General features: G+C 32.3%; 2 protein-coding genes across 3 annotated transcripts; both read right to left on the minus strand.

The window, feature by feature from the left end:
* Positions 1–701: 701 nt before the first annotated feature.
* Positions 702–2,734, minus strand: LOC149545319 (putative pectate lyase 18). Of its 2 annotated transcripts, none has more exons than XM_089793925.1 (5): positions 2,568–2,734; positions 1,508–2,138; positions 1,243–1,346; positions 996–1,134; positions 702–908 (listed from the first exon to the last, which is right to left on the minus strand). In XM_089793925.1, the coding sequence occupies exons 1-5, from the start codon at positions 2,732–2,734 to the stop codon at positions 702–704; spliced, it is 1,248 nt and encodes a 415-aa protein (XP_089650051.1). The 2 variants fall into 2 exon arrangements, with proteins under 2 accessions (XP_089650051.1, XP_089650052.1); XM_089793926.1 differs by having other exon boundaries at positions 702–880; positions 941–1,134; positions 2,568–2,593.
* Positions 2,735–16,780: 14,046 nt separating this feature from the next.
* LOC149545320 (putative pectate lyase 18) lies at positions 16,781–18,813 on the minus strand. Its single transcript, XM_089793927.1, has 5 exons — positions 18,647–18,813; positions 17,587–18,217; positions 17,322–17,425; positions 17,075–17,213; positions 16,781–16,987 (listed from the first exon to the last, which is right to left on the minus strand). Exons 1-5 carry the CDS (start codon positions 18,811–18,813, stop codon positions 16,781–16,783), a joined length of 1,248 nt encoding a protein of 415 aa, XP_089650053.1.
* Positions 18,814–20,468: the final 1,655 nt, after the last annotated feature.

Here is a 20,468-nt window from a genome sequence, read left to right on the forward strand (position 1 = left end):
AATTCAAGTGACACCCAACAAAAGAAAAATGAAGAGTTTGTTCGTAGCATTGTGTGGGAATTTTTTTTTTTAATCAAATATAGCCTGTACTTATTTTTTGTTGACACCTTTTATATCATAGAGTGCAACATACCAATCTTGGTATAAATAGATTGTCTTATTTGGAAGAAATTTAGCAATGAGATTTATTTGTAGGATCATTTTCACTCTATTCCATTTTTACCAAGCATAATATTTGAGGCCCTAGATGTTATGTGAATAAAACTAAATCAATTTTCTATAATAAATGATTTTTTTTAAGAATACAGAGAAACTATTGATACTTCTTTGAGTAATATTTGGTGTGAATAAATAGCATGTCAAAATCAATCTATATGAACCTCAATCTAATCTGTGAACACAAATTGAGCTAATCTCAATCTTTATATTGCACTTCTTATAAGGCATACTCAAGAAATACATTGAAATTCAGTGACAATCAAGATAATATAAATATAAATGTTATTGGCTTGACGTTCCACGACAATTCTTCAATTTTGAGAATAACATTACTGATATATTCAAATTTATTAAAAGATGACTCGAGACTCTCCAAAAACAAAACTAAAATAACTAACATGCCTCGCTCCGTCCTCTCATGCTTGGCAAGCTATAGAATTAAGGGATTCCTAACAATTTGTCTATAATGCATATGTTTTGGTCTAACAGCTCGAGCCCTTTCTACAGTTGAGAACACCTGAAGCTGCAGTGATTGAGCCCACAACAGATGACGGTCTTGCCGCCATACTCGAAGCCTTTGCATAGCTTGAAGATGCTCTAGCTCCTGATGCTGTAAAGAATGCCCCATTCAACATCAGATCTCCCAGTGATCTCCAATTCCCTTCTGTTGAATCTTGGTGCTTTGTCACCTGCACATTTCCCATTACCATACTTATTCTACATCCATTGAACACCAAAGAACATATATGAGACATCAGTTGCAAATGGACTTTTACCTCCTTGTGGAATCGATTGTCAGGGGCTAGGAATCTGTTTCCTTCACTGTTAATGGTGGGGTTCGCACTTCCGCCAATGGCGTACATTTCCCAGTGAGTGTAATCATTGTTCACCACATGGAAATTTCCATGTCGACACCTGCATCACAACGTATACATCTTATAGTGAAATGAAAATTAAAGAAATAAACTTGAGTGAGCTAATGTCTTGTGTTCCTCATGCAAGGATTGATACGGAATTCTATACCTGGGCATACGCTGAACAAGTCCTTCTCCAAAATGGTTGAATGCAACTGTTACTTGCATTTTGACGTCTTCGGTATGCGCGTCGCTATGTCCAAGGAGCATCACCTACAGAAAACGAATATGCCCATAAATACCAATACTCTTTATGTGTCTCCTAATAGGCTTCTAGTAACTTTTTAAAGCATGCCCATAAATATAATCATGAAACCTTTTTAAAAGCAAAGCTAAATTAATGGCAGACTAAATAAACCGGCAGTTTTGAGCACCTTGTCATGGTGAGTGAAAAAGTTGTTTGAAATTGTGATAGCAGTGGAGCCCATGATGGCATCGATCAGTCCATCTGTACATCTTGACAATGAACAGTGGTCGACCCAAATTGCGGTTGATCCAAAGATGTTAATCCCATCTCCATCACTCATAGTTCTATACCCGTAATGTGTGGGCGAGCTCCTCACATTTGTATTTCCCGTAGGTTTGCAGTCATGGATATGAATTCCATGAATAATGATGTTATTCACGTACTGTATTGTAATGCAAGCTCCATTTGCTATATGAACATTCGCTCCTCTGCCGTCAATAGTCTTGTAGCTGTTCATGATCAGCTCCTCCTTTAGCTGAATCAGCATGTCTCTTTGAAAAATAATCCAGAGAGGCTCGGTTTGGATGACAGCGTGGCGCAGAGTGCCAGGCTTAGGATTGACGGGGTCATCGTCACTGGGATCGGTAACGACATAAAACCTCCCGTTCTTACCTCCAATGGCGTTTTTGCCAAATCCAATTGCGCAGTCAGCCAGTCTCTTTCTGTTGTTAACCCAATCGGAATCACAGCGCCAACAGTCGTCAATTGGGTTCCCTGTTCCGCACGAGCTCAGCTTTCTTCTCGAACTATTTAAACTCCTGCGCAGCAGTTCTTTAAATTGTTAAATAATCTCAACTCAACTGTATGCAACCGTCGATATATGCTGGCAATAAAACAACGCTAGAACGTCGAAGCCTTCTTAATTGAACTGACTTAGATAACCTTTCTGCAGTATCATGTTCATCTTAGAATTAATGTATCTGAACAAAGACAATCGTTAACAGCTAATGATATGGGGAATAGAATTTTCATCTATAGCTATTGACAGCTGCGTACCAACTACTGTCACAAGAATGGTATTATAGAAATTACGGTAAGGCAAGCACCAAGCAAGAGCATAAGAATAAGTAGAGAATGATTGACACACACAGTCATATGCATTGCATATTAATGTATTGAATGTGATGAGCTATTTAATTAAATTCTCTAAACTTTCTAGACCCTCTCAAAGACAACATGCTTATTACCTTTGCACCATTTGAACAACAAGCTCCGGCTTCTCAACATGATATTTAACGCTATTGTCAGCCTTGGTCGTGTTGAAAGGAGTTCTTATTGATTCCGTCATTGCTAACATGAATAGAAAGGAAGCAAACAAAAGAAGCAATGGCTTTAAGGCTTCACTGGAGGCCATTTTCGATAAGAAGATGAAACTCGCAATGGTTGTATGAAATGCTATGGCATTGGGCTCTCTTATATAGACAACGAGCGTCTGTGAAGTCTGTTTCTGTTTCTGTTTGCGAACCGTTGAAAATGTTGTTGTATGCACGTTAATACAGTGCGATTATTACGGTCGTAATGCACATGACTAGCAACTATTGATTTTCTTAACTAATGTGATAAAGCACTTGTTGAATGTGTCTTCGCATGTTTATTCCAACTTTTTCCTGAGTAGATATAATTCTCAAAATCTCTTTGAAAAACACAGATATAAGAAGTGAAAGTTTCAAGGATGTACTTGAGCTGTCACCATATTTCATGATTTTCTCACACGCTCGTATTCACCACATCAATAGGTGAATGTTTGTAAAGATTTCCGACCAAACGTTTGAAAATGTTTGTCGTTTCGGTCAATTTCAGTTTCACATTCAAAAGTCACATATTTGTGTTCCGTAATTTGCACGGGGATTGAAGAATAAATATCGACTCCTGTTGTTACCGAGCTTCCCACGCTCTCACGGTTCTTTTTCTCTCGGGACAAAATAAGATACGCTGTCAACTAAGGATGCGAGGATGTCATATAGACGTCACATGCAAAGATAACTAATAAGATGTTCTAAATTGGGAACTTCATGCATGCAATGATAACTAATAAGATGTTCTATATTCGGAACTTCATATGATGTGGAAGGCGATGGCAACTTCATATGATTGATGTGGAAGGCGATGGCAATGGCTGTAATATAGGGAAAATATATGGGTAGATGATTTATTAAAATCAAACTTTATGCATGATTAGAATCATAGAATTTTCGTTGAAGTGAAATTAATTAAGAGTTTTGTTATATAAACTAGTTTATGTATATAAGTAGAGAGTTATCTATTGTAGTTAGATTATCAAAACAGGGGCTTCAAGAAGGATAACTCTCCCTTTATATATATAAGCTAGTAGCAGCACACAATTAATAACTTTATTTGTTTAAATATATACTCTCTCTTTTTTCACTTTAATTAATTATTAGAATAAATCATTTTAATTATTAATAAATATTAAAATAAAATTTTGCATAATGCATTTGGATAATTAATTTTGAACGACTTAATTAAAAAGTCAATTTTTTAAAGGGTCAGTATCAAATTTTATATTTATTGGTATAAAATTTGATGATTATGCATACAAATAGCTCAATTTTATACATTTTATTATTAGTTTTGATGATTGTGCATAGATAATATAGCATGTAACATATCAATCAATGAGAGCATAAATTTGATACATAATATTGTTGTTCACAAAGCTCAAATAGACGAAAATGAAAAATATGTGTCCATGACTTGAACAGTGAAAATAACTTATTCATGTTGTTGTTCATAAAACTTACATAGATGAAATAGGAAATATAAGCCCAAGTAGAAGTATTTAGATGGAGTATAGGAAATATGAGAAGAAACTAAAGAAAGAACATTTCTCCATGATGATGCAGCTGCATCACATATTCCTCAATGATAAGGATGGTGTTGCAACCTTTATTAGAGCAATGATCACGGTAGAGTTCTTTCATCATTTCTAGAAATGCATCCGTTTTTGCAAATGTGTCATAAATAACTTTTGCAACATCCACCATTTCCGTTATTTCTAGTTCATCAACACTATCAATTAACAATGAACCATTCTCCAAGGCTTTGATTAGGTGTGAGCACGATTTCTGGATTATTCTTTTACATTTATCTAAATCGATCTCACAGAAATTATTTGAGGTCACAGAAGCAGCACGACTCGTAACAATGATATTTGATGCTCCAATAGAAAATCCATAGCTCAAATGATATGCTACAAACTTTTAAACAATTATCAACATAAATATATATAAAACCGTTATAAGATACAATCAAATATGGAACACACAAATCAAATTTAGGACTTATACTTAAATATAGACCAAATAAAGTCAATAGAAATATATTTTATTTTTAATAATATTATTATTTTATTGTACCATATTTGAAAAATTTAAGTTCACTAATTTTAAAAATATGAAACAAAAGAAAATTAATATTGGAGGATAATTAGAATAAGTAAATTATATTCATTGGTTTTTTCTTTGAAATTTTGTAATGAATATTTTAATTTAATAGTTTAAATTAAAAAAAAGTTGTCCATAATATTATCATCGAACATTAAGAAACATTGTAGCAAAAGTAAATATAAATTGTAAACATAAACTGATATTACTCAATGAATCAATCTACAATTATTACTTAAAAAATCACTACAATTAGTTAAGATATAATTATTACTTAATACATCACTACAATTAATTAAGATCTATAAAAATTAAATATCACAAAAAGAGATTGGGTTTCTCAAAATAGAATAAATTAAAATCAAGAAAGTTATTTATATCATTTTTCATTGTATAATAGAGACTTTTTTAAAACATGGAATATAGTAGGGAGTGTTACAAACAAAATACTAATGTGTCCAAAAAGACTTTTATGGACATAACATTTAAGAATAACATATCACGTCAACTATCTTCAAGGCACTTAAGTCTATTTTCTTCATCTTTGCGCTTGAAATTTGTCTACCCTTTTTCATTTTCTCATAATAATCATATGTAAAAGGAGGCATCATTCTCAAACACTAGAGATATTTTACATGTGAAACTACCACAAATGTCAATCCCTGCTCTTTCTCTTGATCCTACATCAATTGTCGCTTTGGGAAGAGTCAATCCCTGAGATTTGTGAATGGTCAATGCCCATGCCAACCTCAATGGAAATTGAACTGTTGTACCATTTTGTATTCGTGGTATTGGAATTATCTTTGGATTATGATCTTCGAATGGTAGTCCTGAATAACCATCAAACTCAACCATCACATATGTTGGAGGCTTAAGCAGAGCATTTCCTTTCTTGTAGATATTTTTTTGAATGTATCCAAGAGCCCCATTTATAGGACCTACCTCTATCCATAGATTTGAAGTTAGCATGACCCTTCAATCGTTACAGATTAACAACTCCAAATCAAGCTCATCATTTTAACAGTAATCTATTGGATTGATAGAAGCTACTTTCGATGCAACACAAGGTGCAATCGGATGCTTCAATGAATGTAGCATTTTTTTTATTACGAGCATGAACATTTTCATTTTTTGAGAACAAATGAAAAACATTATCAAATTAAACAATTGTTGCGACATCTATGTTGATAGGGACCCTTGACACCAGCAACCTCAAATCATCAATTTGTGAGTTTCCATCTCTTAGATTCATCAAAAGTTGTCAAAATATTTGTCGCTCAATATCTTCCCCATCTTGTCTGAATATCTTATCTAGTGTGACCACAGTCTTGAATTCCTGACCTAGAAACTTTTCCTGTTTATTACTGTCATATGCTGCTCTATCATTGATAGGAGGTAGCTGGCCAAAATCTCCCACCGATATTATAGATGCACCTGAAATACAATTGAGGAAAAAATATATTTTAAAAACTATGTATTTATTCATGTATTTGATTCAAATAATGTATATTTCACATGAGTAAGATATTCATGATGTAGAAATGGAATATTTACCTCCAAAGCTTATGTGTGCAGATTGTGGGAATGCTTGTCGCAGTCATAAATCTATATTTTCCAACATTTTTTGACCAATGAATCTCATTTCATCAATCAAAATATATTTTAAATGTGGAATTTCTTCTCAAAAACTTGTGAGCCTTGCTCCTTCTAGTTGAGAACAATCTCTTACTGTTACCTTCTATTTTGAATCAATTGTAGAAGCTCTTGTATTGAATGTTGCAACTCCTATTAGGAAAAGTAATAGAAGGGGAGAATGGGAGGGCATTGCCGCATTTTGAAGAGATTGACTAATGGAACCAATTAAATATGACTTTCCTGTTCTTGATGTGCCTTGAATTATCATAAACAATAGTTCTTCATTTTGATTACTGTGGTAGTGTGTCATGTCATGTTGACTGCCTTTTTTGTTTCTCACCAAAGGTCATGTAGTTTATGCATCGAGGAATTTCATCATAGACAAGACACCCATGATTCTTCATGTTACTTATGAAATTGATTGCTCTGGTAGTGTACTCTTCTTCTTGATAATCAACAGACCAATTTGTTTGTCTATCAATGTCTCTTCTCCCGAACATGTCTATTTCTGAGCATCGTATATTTTGACCCTGGTGCAACCTAGATATAATCTCCCATTCATATTCTGTAGTATTTCTCTAAACATGTTCATTGTCTTCAATTTCAACACCAACTTGGTAGGGTCGAAGGACATGTCATTCTTCACCACCCCGTAACTGAGATCCACTGCTCCACATGATACATTATTGAGTCAACTGGAGCTATATATCTTGTGTGCAATTACATGAATTTCAAATTTTAACTCTATATCAGTAACACAACTAATCTTCATACCCCTTCCATCCCACTTGGCAAGGGTTTTCTTTTACAGTTCCACCCGATTCAGGGCATTGGTGGTTCTTGCCTTGGCCAACATCGGAAGCCCTGTGATCCGATGAATCATTTTCTTCATTATCAAGACAACTTTCTCCAGTGTAAGAAATTTTATATTTAGCCCCATCATTTTGTAGTAATTATATATATTTTTTAAATATTCATTGGGATGAAATAATTACTTGCAAACCATCTTTCCCTTTTATTCGTAGGCATCCACCCTCCTTAGAAATTGTGTATCACTCCGCACAATTTAACATTTCTTCATAGTCACGGTCCAAATCCACCTTTGCAAGTTGTCTTGTGTTTTTAAGGCATATATGTTGTTGAAAATTGACGAATGCCTACAACTCAAGGTAAGAAAAAAATAAGTACATTAATTAATGTCACATTACATGAATATATATAAATATTTATTAATGTACATGTATATTTTGTTGATGAGGATAATTTCTAGGGTTCCTTACAGAATAATAAAAAGAAAGTAAAATATTTCCTTTACCTGATATCACATAATTAGATAATTATATAATGATATGTAGCTTATAATATTATTTATAGGAACTCTCAAGATTTATTTTCCTGAAGTACATTACATATAAGAACATTTTTTATATTTCTTTCACAAACAACCATAACAAATTAGGCATCTTTTATAATTTTAATTTTTTATATTTTTCTTATATGCAAATATAAATTTTCAATTAAATGTTTTATAGTAGTATTGGAAGAATGTTTCTTGTTTGACTTATTCTATAAAATGAGGTAAACCAAAACCACCCTCTCTGTGAATGAAAACACATCAAAATCAAATTAAACCTAGGTTTAAAGATTAAAAAATGTCTCTAAAATTGAGCTTACAATTCCTTTGATAGTTGTGGGTTATAATGAGTGTTGTATAGATAATAAGGAAGTACAGTATTTGAAAAAGTGAAATTCTGCCCCAAACAATTCTTAAGAGAAGTGCATTTATGCCAAATCGATAGTCTAAAAGATTTTGAAGCAAGTTTATAGTGATTAAATGATGTGTTACACATAGATTCTACCCTATCTACTTCATTTCCATTCCATGTGAGAATAGTAAGCACTATGGAGATTTTATGTTAGTGTAAATATCATAAAAGATAAATCAATATATTAATCTTGCTTCACATTTCATGTGGAGATCATCTCTCAATTAGATTTATGAGATATTTAAGTGTGAACTAACTCTCCACAATATTTATAAGTTTAATATATTACTTTTAATTAAAATTTATTGTAAATACTTACATCACCTTCTAATACGTAAGGTACTATAATAGGTTTTCTTATCGATATTTTATATTCTTATCTTAACCCTCATCCATAATATTAGATTTTTATATAAATGAAAAGTCAAAATAAAAAAATTTAATGAGCATATGTGATATTTTTTCCAATATTATATGTACTATAATTGAAGATGTCGGTACTAGTTTTGCTAGTAAATTATTTGTGCAATAATATATTAATCATAATCCAAAAACATCTTACAATGTATATAGAAATATACTACTGATCTTAAATTAAATAAAATCTAACTTTGGTGTTTTAAGTTACAAATATTCTTTTTGATGAGTATAATTTTCTTCTTATTGTTTTTGGATTATACCTATCAACTTTGATAACTTGAGTTTGGGAAGTTATCATGAGATTTGAAAAACTAAGTAGCATGGTGATGTTAGATTATGTTGTTGACTCTTGATTAATTATGAAATTCTTCCCTTGGTTCTTATAAATGTATTATATTAAAATCGATATTATTATATCACAAGTGGTATAAAATTTAGCTTCACAAATATCCTAAACCTTGCAATTTTAGGTAGCATGTTGCATAATATCAATCTATATTGGTAAAAGTTTTTGGAAAAAAATACTATTTTTGAATTTATTGTGATTAGCATATTGAAGTTCCAATCTATAACTTGTTAAAGCTATTAGTAAATTCTATCTACTAGTGAGTTATAAAATATGTTATATTCATATATAATAAAAATTATGATGAAATTTAGAAGAAGAAGAAAATATTGTCCTGTAATAAACTATGAATTGTAAGATTTTTCAAAAAGCATCTCCTAGAGCTCTTGTTTCAATGCTTTCCTAATAACTTAATGTAATTTACTACATCTTTTGTATAGATTAGTTTTCTACATACATAGATACAATCTTAATATGGGGTTTTTGATTTGTTTTTAAACTATCAATTTTTGCATGAATTGTGTATCTAGCGTTTAGTTGTCTATTTTGATAAAAAAATATATATATAATGATACTATTGTGATACTATCATTTGATTTATATAATTTCTTTTTTATGGATTAAAAGTAGTATTATATCAATAAATATGTGAATAGTACATTAGAAAATACTAGAAAATGTGTGTTTGCATGTTCATGTATGATAAAGACTCAAAATTGAAAAAAATATGTTCGAATGGTTATTTTATAAAGGCGATCAATGAAACAAACTATTGTCTACAAGTAAAAAATTATCATCAATAAGTAAATTTTTTTCTTTCATAGTTAGGAGTTCAAATTATTCATAAGCTCATTTGTAGGGTTGGTGATTTTCGATGGAGCGATAGGTGATTATCAAGTGCACATAGCACCTAATTGAATCCAATGACAGATTTTGGTGTATTAAACTATTTTTTGTTTATATTTAAAAGTTACCACAATTTATATGGCATGTTACCAACATGTAATTTGTTTGAAAAATCTTACAATTCATAGTTTATTACAGGACAATAGTTTTTTCTTCTTCTAAATTTCATCATAATTTTTATTATATATGAATATGACATATTTTATAACTCACTAGTAGATAGAATTTACTAATAGCTTTAAAAATTTATAGATTGGAACTTCAATATGCTAATCACAATAAATTCCAAAATAGTGTTTTTCCCAAAAACTTTTACCAATATAGATTGATATTATGCAACATGCTACCTAAAATTGCAAGGTTTAGGATATTTGTGAAGCTAAATTTTATACCACTTGTGATATAATAATATCGATTTTAATATAATACATTTATAAGAACCAAGGGAAGAATTTCATAATTAATCAAGAGTCAACAACATAATCTAACATCACCATGCTACTTAGTTTTTCAAATCTCATGATAACTTCCCAAACTCAAGTTATCTCATGTTGTCACCTATTAGAGTGAAGATAGGCACATGCAGATACATTGAATGACACATCTATTATTTTTTCAACTTCCACTGCCATGTTTGTATTTTTCATGCTTATTTTTTCTTAAATTTTGCGCACAAAAAATGGAAAAGATTGCTGGGAAAAAAATTCATAAGCAATAAAAATTTAGAAACAAAAAAATAAAATTTAGTTAAATAGAAAAAATGCTTCAAAATATAGGATAAATGATTTTTTTTTAAGCTTGCACATTTTTCAAGATTCAACAAATAGGGAGAAAACTAATTAAAATCTATAGTCTCCTATCCTCAAGGTAGGGACTAAGAAATATATATTATGAAGATTGATGAATGTGCTCAAAAAGGGACAATTACATTGAGAGCTACCACTAAAAGAAAGATGCCCAAAAAGCATCGATATCTTGACTTGTGCCTGCTAGTTGCTCAAAAAGATTTAATGGCTTTTCATAATTATTAAATGATTTTCAACTCACATGGTTGTTGAAAATGATAAACGGTCAAACCCACATCTCCCAAGAACCATCTACATGCAAACACCTCTTACTGGAGAGAGAGAAAAAAGGCTATGGAGGCTTGAATAGCTAGATCCGTAGATGAGACATTCTTGATGAGGAAAAAAGTAGATTGCTATAAAAAATGAATTATCTCAAGTTCATGTTTACAATGAGAGATCATCCTTATAAAGGAAATCAAAACTCAAAAAGGTAACGTAAAACTCTTTAGGGTATTTAATAATTATTAAATACAGTAAGAGTATTTAATCTATGTATTTATTAACTTGAAAAAAGGGGAGTATTATTAATTTTCCTTTTTTCAAGATTTTAACTTAGGAAAGCAATAAATTTGTTTGACATGAAACACATGGTGCTAAAAAAGTTTTCACTAAAATAGTATTTTAAATAAAAATAATATAATATTACATGTTGTGCGTGAGATGATATGTTAGGAATTTCAATGATATGTTAGGAATTTCAAATATAAGAAGTGTATCTTTTGTTCTCTCATTTTAACCCCTAATGTACATCATTGAAAAAAAAAAATTAGGAATTTCAAAGTAGATTTGAAGCCATGTATTGAATAACTTTATCATAACTATATTTAATTTCTCATCTAAGATAACTCTTTTTTAATTATTCAAAATGAAAAGAGCCCAGCTCATGTCCCCATTTGTTTCAATATTTCCATGTTCTAATGATATACTATGACATTCTATTATTTATTAGACTACATTCACATACATTCGTCCATGCTTCTTATATTCTATGTCATTTATTTTGGATCATCTCTATAATATTCAGGACAAATTTTGCATTCCTTAAATCTAACTCCAAATTCTAATTTTTACATTCAAAAGATAATTGCTTATTAATTTAAAAACTAGAGGAGTATTATTAATTTTCCATATTTTTTTAATATTTATTCACTGAAATGATATATGACATATTAAAAAAAAAAAAAAATTATAGGTTGTACATTAGATGATGATATGTTATAAATGTTAAACAAACAATGAGTATTTTTTTGATGCTCATTTAAACCCTTAATATACATTGTTTGAAAAGGTAATAGTTCTTTGAAAGTAGATTTGAAGCACTATAATCTTTTCTATTGTCATGTCTTGAGTAAATTTTATCACAACACTATATATAATTTCTCATCAAAGATTATTCTCTGTTAATTATTGAAAAGGAAAAGAGCCCAGGGAAGGTCCCCTTTTAGCTCCATATTTTCTTGTAATTATGATATACTGTGGCATTCCGATTATTTACTAGGCTAGGTTCACATACATTCATCCGTGATTCCTATATTCTCCATCTTTTAATTTGGATCGTGGTTATAGTATCCAAGACCAATTTTTGCATTCCTTGAATCTAATTCAAAAATCAAATTTTACATTTAAAATCTAACTCCTACCTTTTTTTATTACCATTGGTAGGTTACTTTGCAATATTTATGTAATGATCTATCTAGTTGTGGTATTCTAAGACAGTAAGCTTTCAATTAATGAAAATTTAAAGAAATCATTGAATAATGCTTTACATTTATGATGAACATACAAATATTTTGATTTCACACATTATATAGAATTCAAGTATTACATTACAATCAATACTCATGCATCTTTATAACGATTAGAATACTCTTCTATTTAAAAGAGTTGGCACGATATGGTTAAAAAAAGAAAAAAGAAAATGCAATTTACAATATGATAAATAAGTTATAAGGTTATCTATTAAGAGTGTATGCTATTATAAGTGAAATCTCTACATTTTATCAAAGATTATCTTAGTCATCGTCTTAAGAATTATACGATTTTATATTTGTACATTTTACATTTTTAAACAAAACTCATTTAGGCACTGCATTATTCCCAACCTTCAATTTTTTTAAATGTAAATGAATTTTTACAGCATTAATCAAGTTTATTGATGTATTTCAGATATGAGAGGTGTATTATTCACACATTTTTTGAAGTCATGAGAAATGGGTGGAGCATCTTGACGTCAAAAGAAACTAAAATATGTGATAAGCTTTGATTCATTGTGTTGATCGTGCTTAGCAAGTTAGAGAGTTAGAACACCCACGTTAACAATGATGGAAGGCATAGAGGGATGCCCCACGCTTGAAGCTTTGGCATACTTTGACAACCCCATGCCACCTGATTCCTTGAAGACTGCCCCAATTAACATCATAACTCCGCATTGAATTATATTGTGTAGTACAAATTGTGATAGAATTATATCGACTAAGACACAATAAAAACTCACGAGATCGACATCTAATTGTAAACTGCAATATTCCCTAATAAAGAATTTTGGATATGATTTTTCATACACTTAGTTCACCAATATGTTGAACTCACATGGGAACAAATGTGCGTGGAGAGAATTTCTCAAAATCTCATGGAGAAGCATGAATGAATTTCAGTAGTTGTTTCATAGTGCAATCTCTAATCTTGTCTAGTTTTCCATCGTGTCTCATGATTCATAGTACTGCAAGTGTTTAGAATCTCAACAAGTGTAAGAATTTGACAATGGCACAAGAAAACATATCAGTTAGGTTTCTGCAACTGATCTCATCAATTAATTAGAATTTTATCAGTTTTTGGTTTCATATTATAAGGGCACAGTAAAAAATTTAATGATCACAAGGGCATGACAACATTTATAGCTCTCTATGCCCTCATTTGAACAATGGAAAGAGTTGGTAAAAACATTCATTAGTGTTACATATTCACCACAATCCCTACAACTATCTGAGAATTCAAAGTTTCAACATTGACCAGAGTTTCTAAAAATATTCAATGGTGGTACAACTCACTGAAGAAGAGCAACATTTCATAGTCCTAGAGAAAAGGGAATTTGTAATCAACCTAGGTGATAAAAAAATAGACCAGTTTAACTTGATTATGGCTTGTTTCTTTCTAAAAATATATTCTATGATATATTTTTGTAAAATTTCCTATGAACTCTACCCACTTTTTGTGGTTTGGATTATTTGTATGCAAGATCTTGGGGTATGTCACTTAGCAGGGTTGAGTGAGTTTTATTGATTTAATATCTAGATTTTGGAATGTTTACCTAATCTGATGAGAGTTCTACATGAATTTGTAATCAACAACTACACAAATTTAACTGGGTTTTGGCTTGTTTCTCTCTAGAAACATCTGCTATTATATATTTTTATAAAATTTCTTGTGAACTCTACCCATTTTTCATGGTTTACAATATTTTTGTTTAGGATCTTGAGATAATTCACTTAGCACAGGTTGAGTGACTTTAATTGTTTTATTATTTGGATTGTGGAATATGTATGTAGTTGGCCCTTTTTTTCTATTGTGAGATAATATGTAATAACCACCTTAAAAGAGATCCCTCTAACTATATAAACAAATACATGTTTAGAAGGAAATATAAAGACATACACGTTTACAAGGAAAAGAGAAAAAACATTTTGCATATGTACCTCTTCTCACCCCTTGAAGAAAATCACAGAGCAAGGGCATGTAGATCGCAAGGGCATGACATGACAATGAAACTGCAGAGAAAGGGCATGACACGAAAATGAAATTGCAAAGAAAGGGCAAATAATGACAATGAAATCGCAAAGAAAGGGCATGGTAATGAAATGTAAAGATCACAAGGACACAACAACAAAATGCACCAATCACAAGGGCATGACAACATTCACAACTATTCACCCTCATTTGGAGCTCTCCACCTCTTTCGCGTGCATCTCTCCATAACCAAAACAAATGGAAAATTATTTATGTCATGATTTTTTTTTTGCTTATGCTCGTAGGGGTGTCGCAAGTGCGATGCCAATATTGGTATTGCAATTTCATCGAGGAGAATTGCAAAAAAAAAGAGACATGAAAAACAACACAGATTACACCGCCATCACAAATTGTCATCGCAATTTGTCCCCAAATGTTGTAGTGATGTAGGAACTCATATCAAATGTGGGAGGCCTATCTCTCAAAGGAATGATCTAGTATAAACAATCCAGTGTTTCAAATGAGGTGGGCATGTAGAAACTCTTCTATTCTAAGGAAGCACCAATGCATATTCATGATGTTAGGTCTAAATCCATGAGGACGGAGGCTAAACCTACAAGCAAGAGGAAAATGGAAATGACACGCACTACCTATGGCTCTAAGAATAAGGGTAACCCTAGCCCTTCCCATGTTTCTAATACCTTTTAAGGGATGCCTTCCCCAGAAATGAGCTTGGGTGGTGATATCACTTACCCTATAAGGAATGCAAAGAGGGGTGGGGGGAAGGTAGAGCGGCCCCCACGTGAAAGAGATGAAATTAATGATAGGATGAATAGGCTATAGAAGTCCCTTTAGAGATTTTTGATAACCAAGAGACCCTACACAGGAAATTCAAGGCCATTTCTGAGTATACCACTAAGATGATCTATTCGATGGCCACAAAATTGTATCTTCTATGAGTTGAAAATGAGGATAAGGACAAGAGAAAGGAAAATGATGTCACTCGCTCTCTCTATAGCTTCCTAGAGAATGGTTGGTTTAAAACCCTACTGGACTATGATCATTTTTTGTGAAGACGGATTGTTTTTATGATAATAAAAGGTATAGGATGAACTATTGGAGAAGGACTACTAGCTTGTCTCCAACCTATTGTAACCTGGGGTCAGCCGCCTTTACCTTGTCTACTTTTTAATGCACAAAAAACAATCACAAAAGTCACTCGATGAACATAAAAGAAAATCATATAAACCAAGTGAACCTCGTGAATGAAGACACGAACACTTCACCAACCCAACTATTCAAATCACTACTAAGAAGAACCACAAGGATTGCTGAGAAAATCTATAGAGCATTATTTTGACCAAGCCAAGATGCTCTTTCATCAATCTTTAAACATTTACGATTCAAAATAGTTTCACCAATGATAGTCTTATTTTTGAGATGGTTCACAATTTTTTCTTTAAAAACAAAAAATTCATATCAATGCAACTAGCAAAGCAAAATAATTTCCAGATATGTAGAGCAATAACCATACCCTAATAGCTCCTATTTATTTAGAAGAAGAAATAAATATTTAACAACAAATAATTATTCAATCATTTGAGAGAACTTTTCAAAAAGATGATTGTCAAACTCATGATGTCCTACTTTTAATTCAAGTGACACCCAACAAAAGAAAAATGAAGAGTTTGTTCGTAGCATTGTGTGGGAATTTTTTTTTTTAATCAAATATAGCCTGTACTTATTTTTTGTTGACACCTTTTATATCATAGAGTGCAACATACCAATCTTGGTATAAATAGATTGTCTTATTTGGAAGAAATTTAGCAATGAGATTTATTTGTAGGATCATTTTCACTCTATTCCATTTTTACCAAGCATAATATTTGAGGCCCTAGATGTTATGTGAATAAAACTAAATCAATTTTCTATAATAAATGATTTTTTTTAAGAATACAGAGAAACTATTGATACTTCTTTGAGTAATATTTGGTGTGAATAAATAGCATGTCAAAATCAATCTATATGAACCTCAATCTAATCTGTGAACACAAATTGAGCTAATCTCAATCTTTATATTGCACTTCTTATAAGGCATACTCAAGAAATACATTGAAATTCAGTGACAATCAAGATAATATAAATATAAATGTTATTGGCTTGACGTTCCACGACAATTCTTCAATTTTGAGAATAACATTACTGATATATTCAAATTTATTAAAAGATGACTCGAGACTCTCCAAAAACAAAACTAAAATAACTAACATGCCTCGCTCCGTCCTCTCATGCTTGGCAAGCTATAGAATTAAGGGATTCCTAACAATTTGTCTATAATGCATATGTTTTGGTCTAACAGCTCGAGCCCTTTCTACAGTTGAGAACACCTGAAGCTGCAGTGATTGAGCCCACAACAGATGACGTTCTTGCCACCATACTCGAAGCCTTTGCATAGCTTGAAGATGCTCTAGCTCCTGATGCTGTAAAGAATGCCCCATTCAACATCAGATCTCCCAGTGATCTCCAATTCCCTTTTGTTGAATCTTGGTGCTTTGTCACCTGCACATTTCCCATTACCATACTTATTCTACATCCATTGAACACCAAAGAACATATATGAGACATCAGTTGCAAATGGACTTTTACCTCCTTGTGGAATCGATTGTCAGGGGCTAGGAATCTGTTTCCTTCACTGTTAATGGTGGGGTTCGCACTTCCGCCAATGGCGTACATTTCCCAGTGAGTGTAATCATTGTTCACCACATGGAAATTTCCATGTCGACACCTGCATCACAACGTATACATCTTATAGTGAAATGAAAATCAAAGAAATAAACTTGAGTGAGCTAATGTCTTGTGTTCCTCATGCAAGGATTGATACGGAATTCTATACCTGGGCATACGCTGAACAAGTCCTTCTCCAAAATGGTTGAATGCAACTGTTACTTGCATTTTGACGTCTTCGGTATGCGCGTCGCTATGTCCAAGGAGCATCACCTACAGAAAACGAATATGCCCATAAATACCAATACTCTTTATGTGTCTCCTAATAGGCTTCTAGTAACTTTTTAAAGCATGCCCATAAATATAATCATGAAACCTTTTTAAAAGCAAAGCTAAATTAATGGCAGACTAAATAAACCGGCAGTTTTGAGCACCTTGTCATGGTGAGTGAAAAAGTTGTTTGAAATTGTGATAGCAGTGGAGCCCATGATGGCATCGATCAGTCCATCTGTACATCTTGACAATGAACAGTGGTCGACCCAAATTGCGGTTGATCCAAAGATGTTAATCCCATCTCCATCACTCATAGTTCTATACCCATAATGTGTGGGCGAGCTCCTCACATTTGTATTTCCCGTAGGTTTGCAGTCATGGATATGAATTCCATGAATAATGATGTTATTCACGTACTGTATTGTAATGCAAGCTCCATTTGCTATATGAACATTCGCTCCTCTGCCGTCAATAGTCTTGTAGCTGTTCATGATCAGCTCCTCCTTTAGCTGAATCAGCATGTCTCTTTGAAAAATAATCCAGAGAGGCTCGGTTTGGATGACAGCGTGGCGCAGAGTGCCAGGCTTAGGATTGACGGGGTCATCGTCACTGGGATCGGTAACGACATAAAACCGCCCGTTCTTACCTCCAATGGCGTTTTTGCCAAATCCAATTGCGCAGTCAGCCAGTCTCTTTCTGTTGTTAACCCAATCGGAATCACAGCGCCAACAGTCGTCAATTGGGTTCCCTGTTCCGCACGAGCTCAGCTTTCTTCTCGAACTATTTAAACTCCTGCGCAGCAGTTCTTTAAATTGTTAAATAATCTCAACTCAACTGTATGCAACTGTCGATATATGCTGGCAATAAAACAACGCTAGAACGTCGAAGCCTTCTTAATTGAACTGACTTAGATAACCTTTCTGCAGTATCATGTTCATCTTAGAATTAATGTATCTGAACAAAGACAATCGTTAACAGCTAATGATATGGGGAATAGAATTTTCATCTATAGCTATTGACAGCTGCGTACCAACTACTGTCACAAGAATGGTATTATAGGTATTACGGTAAGGCAAGCACCAAGCAAGAGCATAAGAATAAGTAGAGAATGATTGACACACACAGTCATATGCATTGCATATCAATGTATTGAATGTGATGAGCTATTTAATTAAATTCTCTAAACTTTCTAGACCCTCTCAAAGACAACATGCTTATTACCTTTGCACCATTTGAACAACAAGCTCCGGCTTCTCAACATGATATTTAACGCTATTGTCAGCCTTGGTCGTGTTGAAAGGAGTTCTTATTGATTCCGTCATTGCTAACATGAATAGAAAGGAAGCAAACAAAAGAAGCAATGGCTTTAAGGCTTCACTGGAGGCCATTTTCGATAAGAAGATGAAACTCGCAATGGTTGTATGAAATGCTATGGCATTGGGCTCTCTTATATAGACAACGAGCGTCTGTGAAGTCTGTTTCTGTTTCTGTTTGCGAACCGTTGAAAATGTTGTTGTATGCACGTTAATACAGTGCGATTATTACGGTCGTAATGCACATGACTAGCAACTATTGATTTTCTTAACTAATGTGATAAAGCACTTGTTGAATGTGTCTTCGCATGTTTATTCCAACTTTTTCCTGAGTAGATATAATTCTCAAAATCTCTTTGAAAAACACAGATATAAGAAGTGAAAGTTTCAAGGATGTACTTGAGCTGTCACCATATTTCATGATTTTCTCACACGCTCGTATTCACCACATCAATAGGTGAATGTTTGTAAAGATTTCCGACCAAACGTTTGAAAATGTTTGTCGTTTCGGTCAATTTCAGTTTCACATTCAAAAGTCACATATTTGTGTTCCGTAATTTGCACGGGGATTGAAGAATAAATATCGACTCCTGTTGTTACCAAGCTTCCCACGCTCTCACGGTTCTTTTTCTCTCGGGACAAAATAAGATACGCTGTCAACTAAGGATGCGAGGATGTCATATAGACGTCACATGCAAAGATAACTAATAAGATGTTCTAAATTGGGAACTTCATGCATGCAATGATAACTAATAAGATGTTCTATATTCGGAACTTCATATGATGTGGAAGGCGATGGCAACTTCATATGATTGATGTGGAAGGCGATGGCAATGGCTGTAATATAGGGAAAATATATGGGTAGATGATTTATTAAAATCAAACTTTATGCATGATTAGAATCATAGAATTTTCGTTGAAGTGAAATTAATTAAGAGTTTTGTTATATAAACTAGTTTATGTATATAAGTAGAGAGTTATCTATTGTAGTTAGATTATCAAAACAGGTGCTTCAAGAAGGATAACTCTCCCTTTATATATATAAGCTAGTAGCAGCACACAATTAATAACTTTATTTGTTTAAATATATACTCTCTCTTTTTTCACTTTAATTAATTATTAGAATAAATCATTTTAATTATTAATAAATATTAAAATAAAATTTTGCATAATGCATTTGGATAATTAATTTTGAACGACTTAATTAAAAAGTCAATTTTTTAAAGGGTCAGTATCAAATTTTATATTTATTGGTATAAAATTTGATGATTATGCATACAAATAGCTCAATTTTATACATTTTATTATTAGTTTTGATGATTGTGCATAGATAATATAGCATGTAACATATCAATCAATGAGAGCATAAATTTGATACATAATATTGTTGTTCACAAAGCTCAAATAGATGAAAATGAAAAATATGTGTCCATGACTTGAACAGTGAAAATAACTTATTCATGTTGTTGTTCATAAAACTTACATAGATGAAATAGGAAATATAAGCCCAAGTAGAAGTATTTAGATGGAGTATAGGAAATATGAGAAGAAACTAAAGAAAGAACATTTCTCCATGATGATGCAGCTGCATCACATATTCCTCAATGATAAGGATGGTGTTGCGACCTTTATTAGAGCAATGATCACGGTAGAGTTCTTTCATCATTTCTAGAAATGCATCCGTTTTTGCAAATGTGTCATAAATAACTTTTGCAACATCCACCATTTCC

The sequence above is a fragment of the Cupressus sempervirens genome, chromosome 7 (assembly GCF_028749045.1).
Source record: "Cupressus sempervirens isolate cs-2001-9-10 chromosome 7, ASM2874904v1, whole genome shotgun sequence".
In the NCBI taxonomy this organism is placed as follows: domain Eukaryota; kingdom Viridiplantae; phylum Streptophyta; class Pinopsida; order Cupressales; family Cupressaceae; genus Cupressus; species Cupressus sempervirens.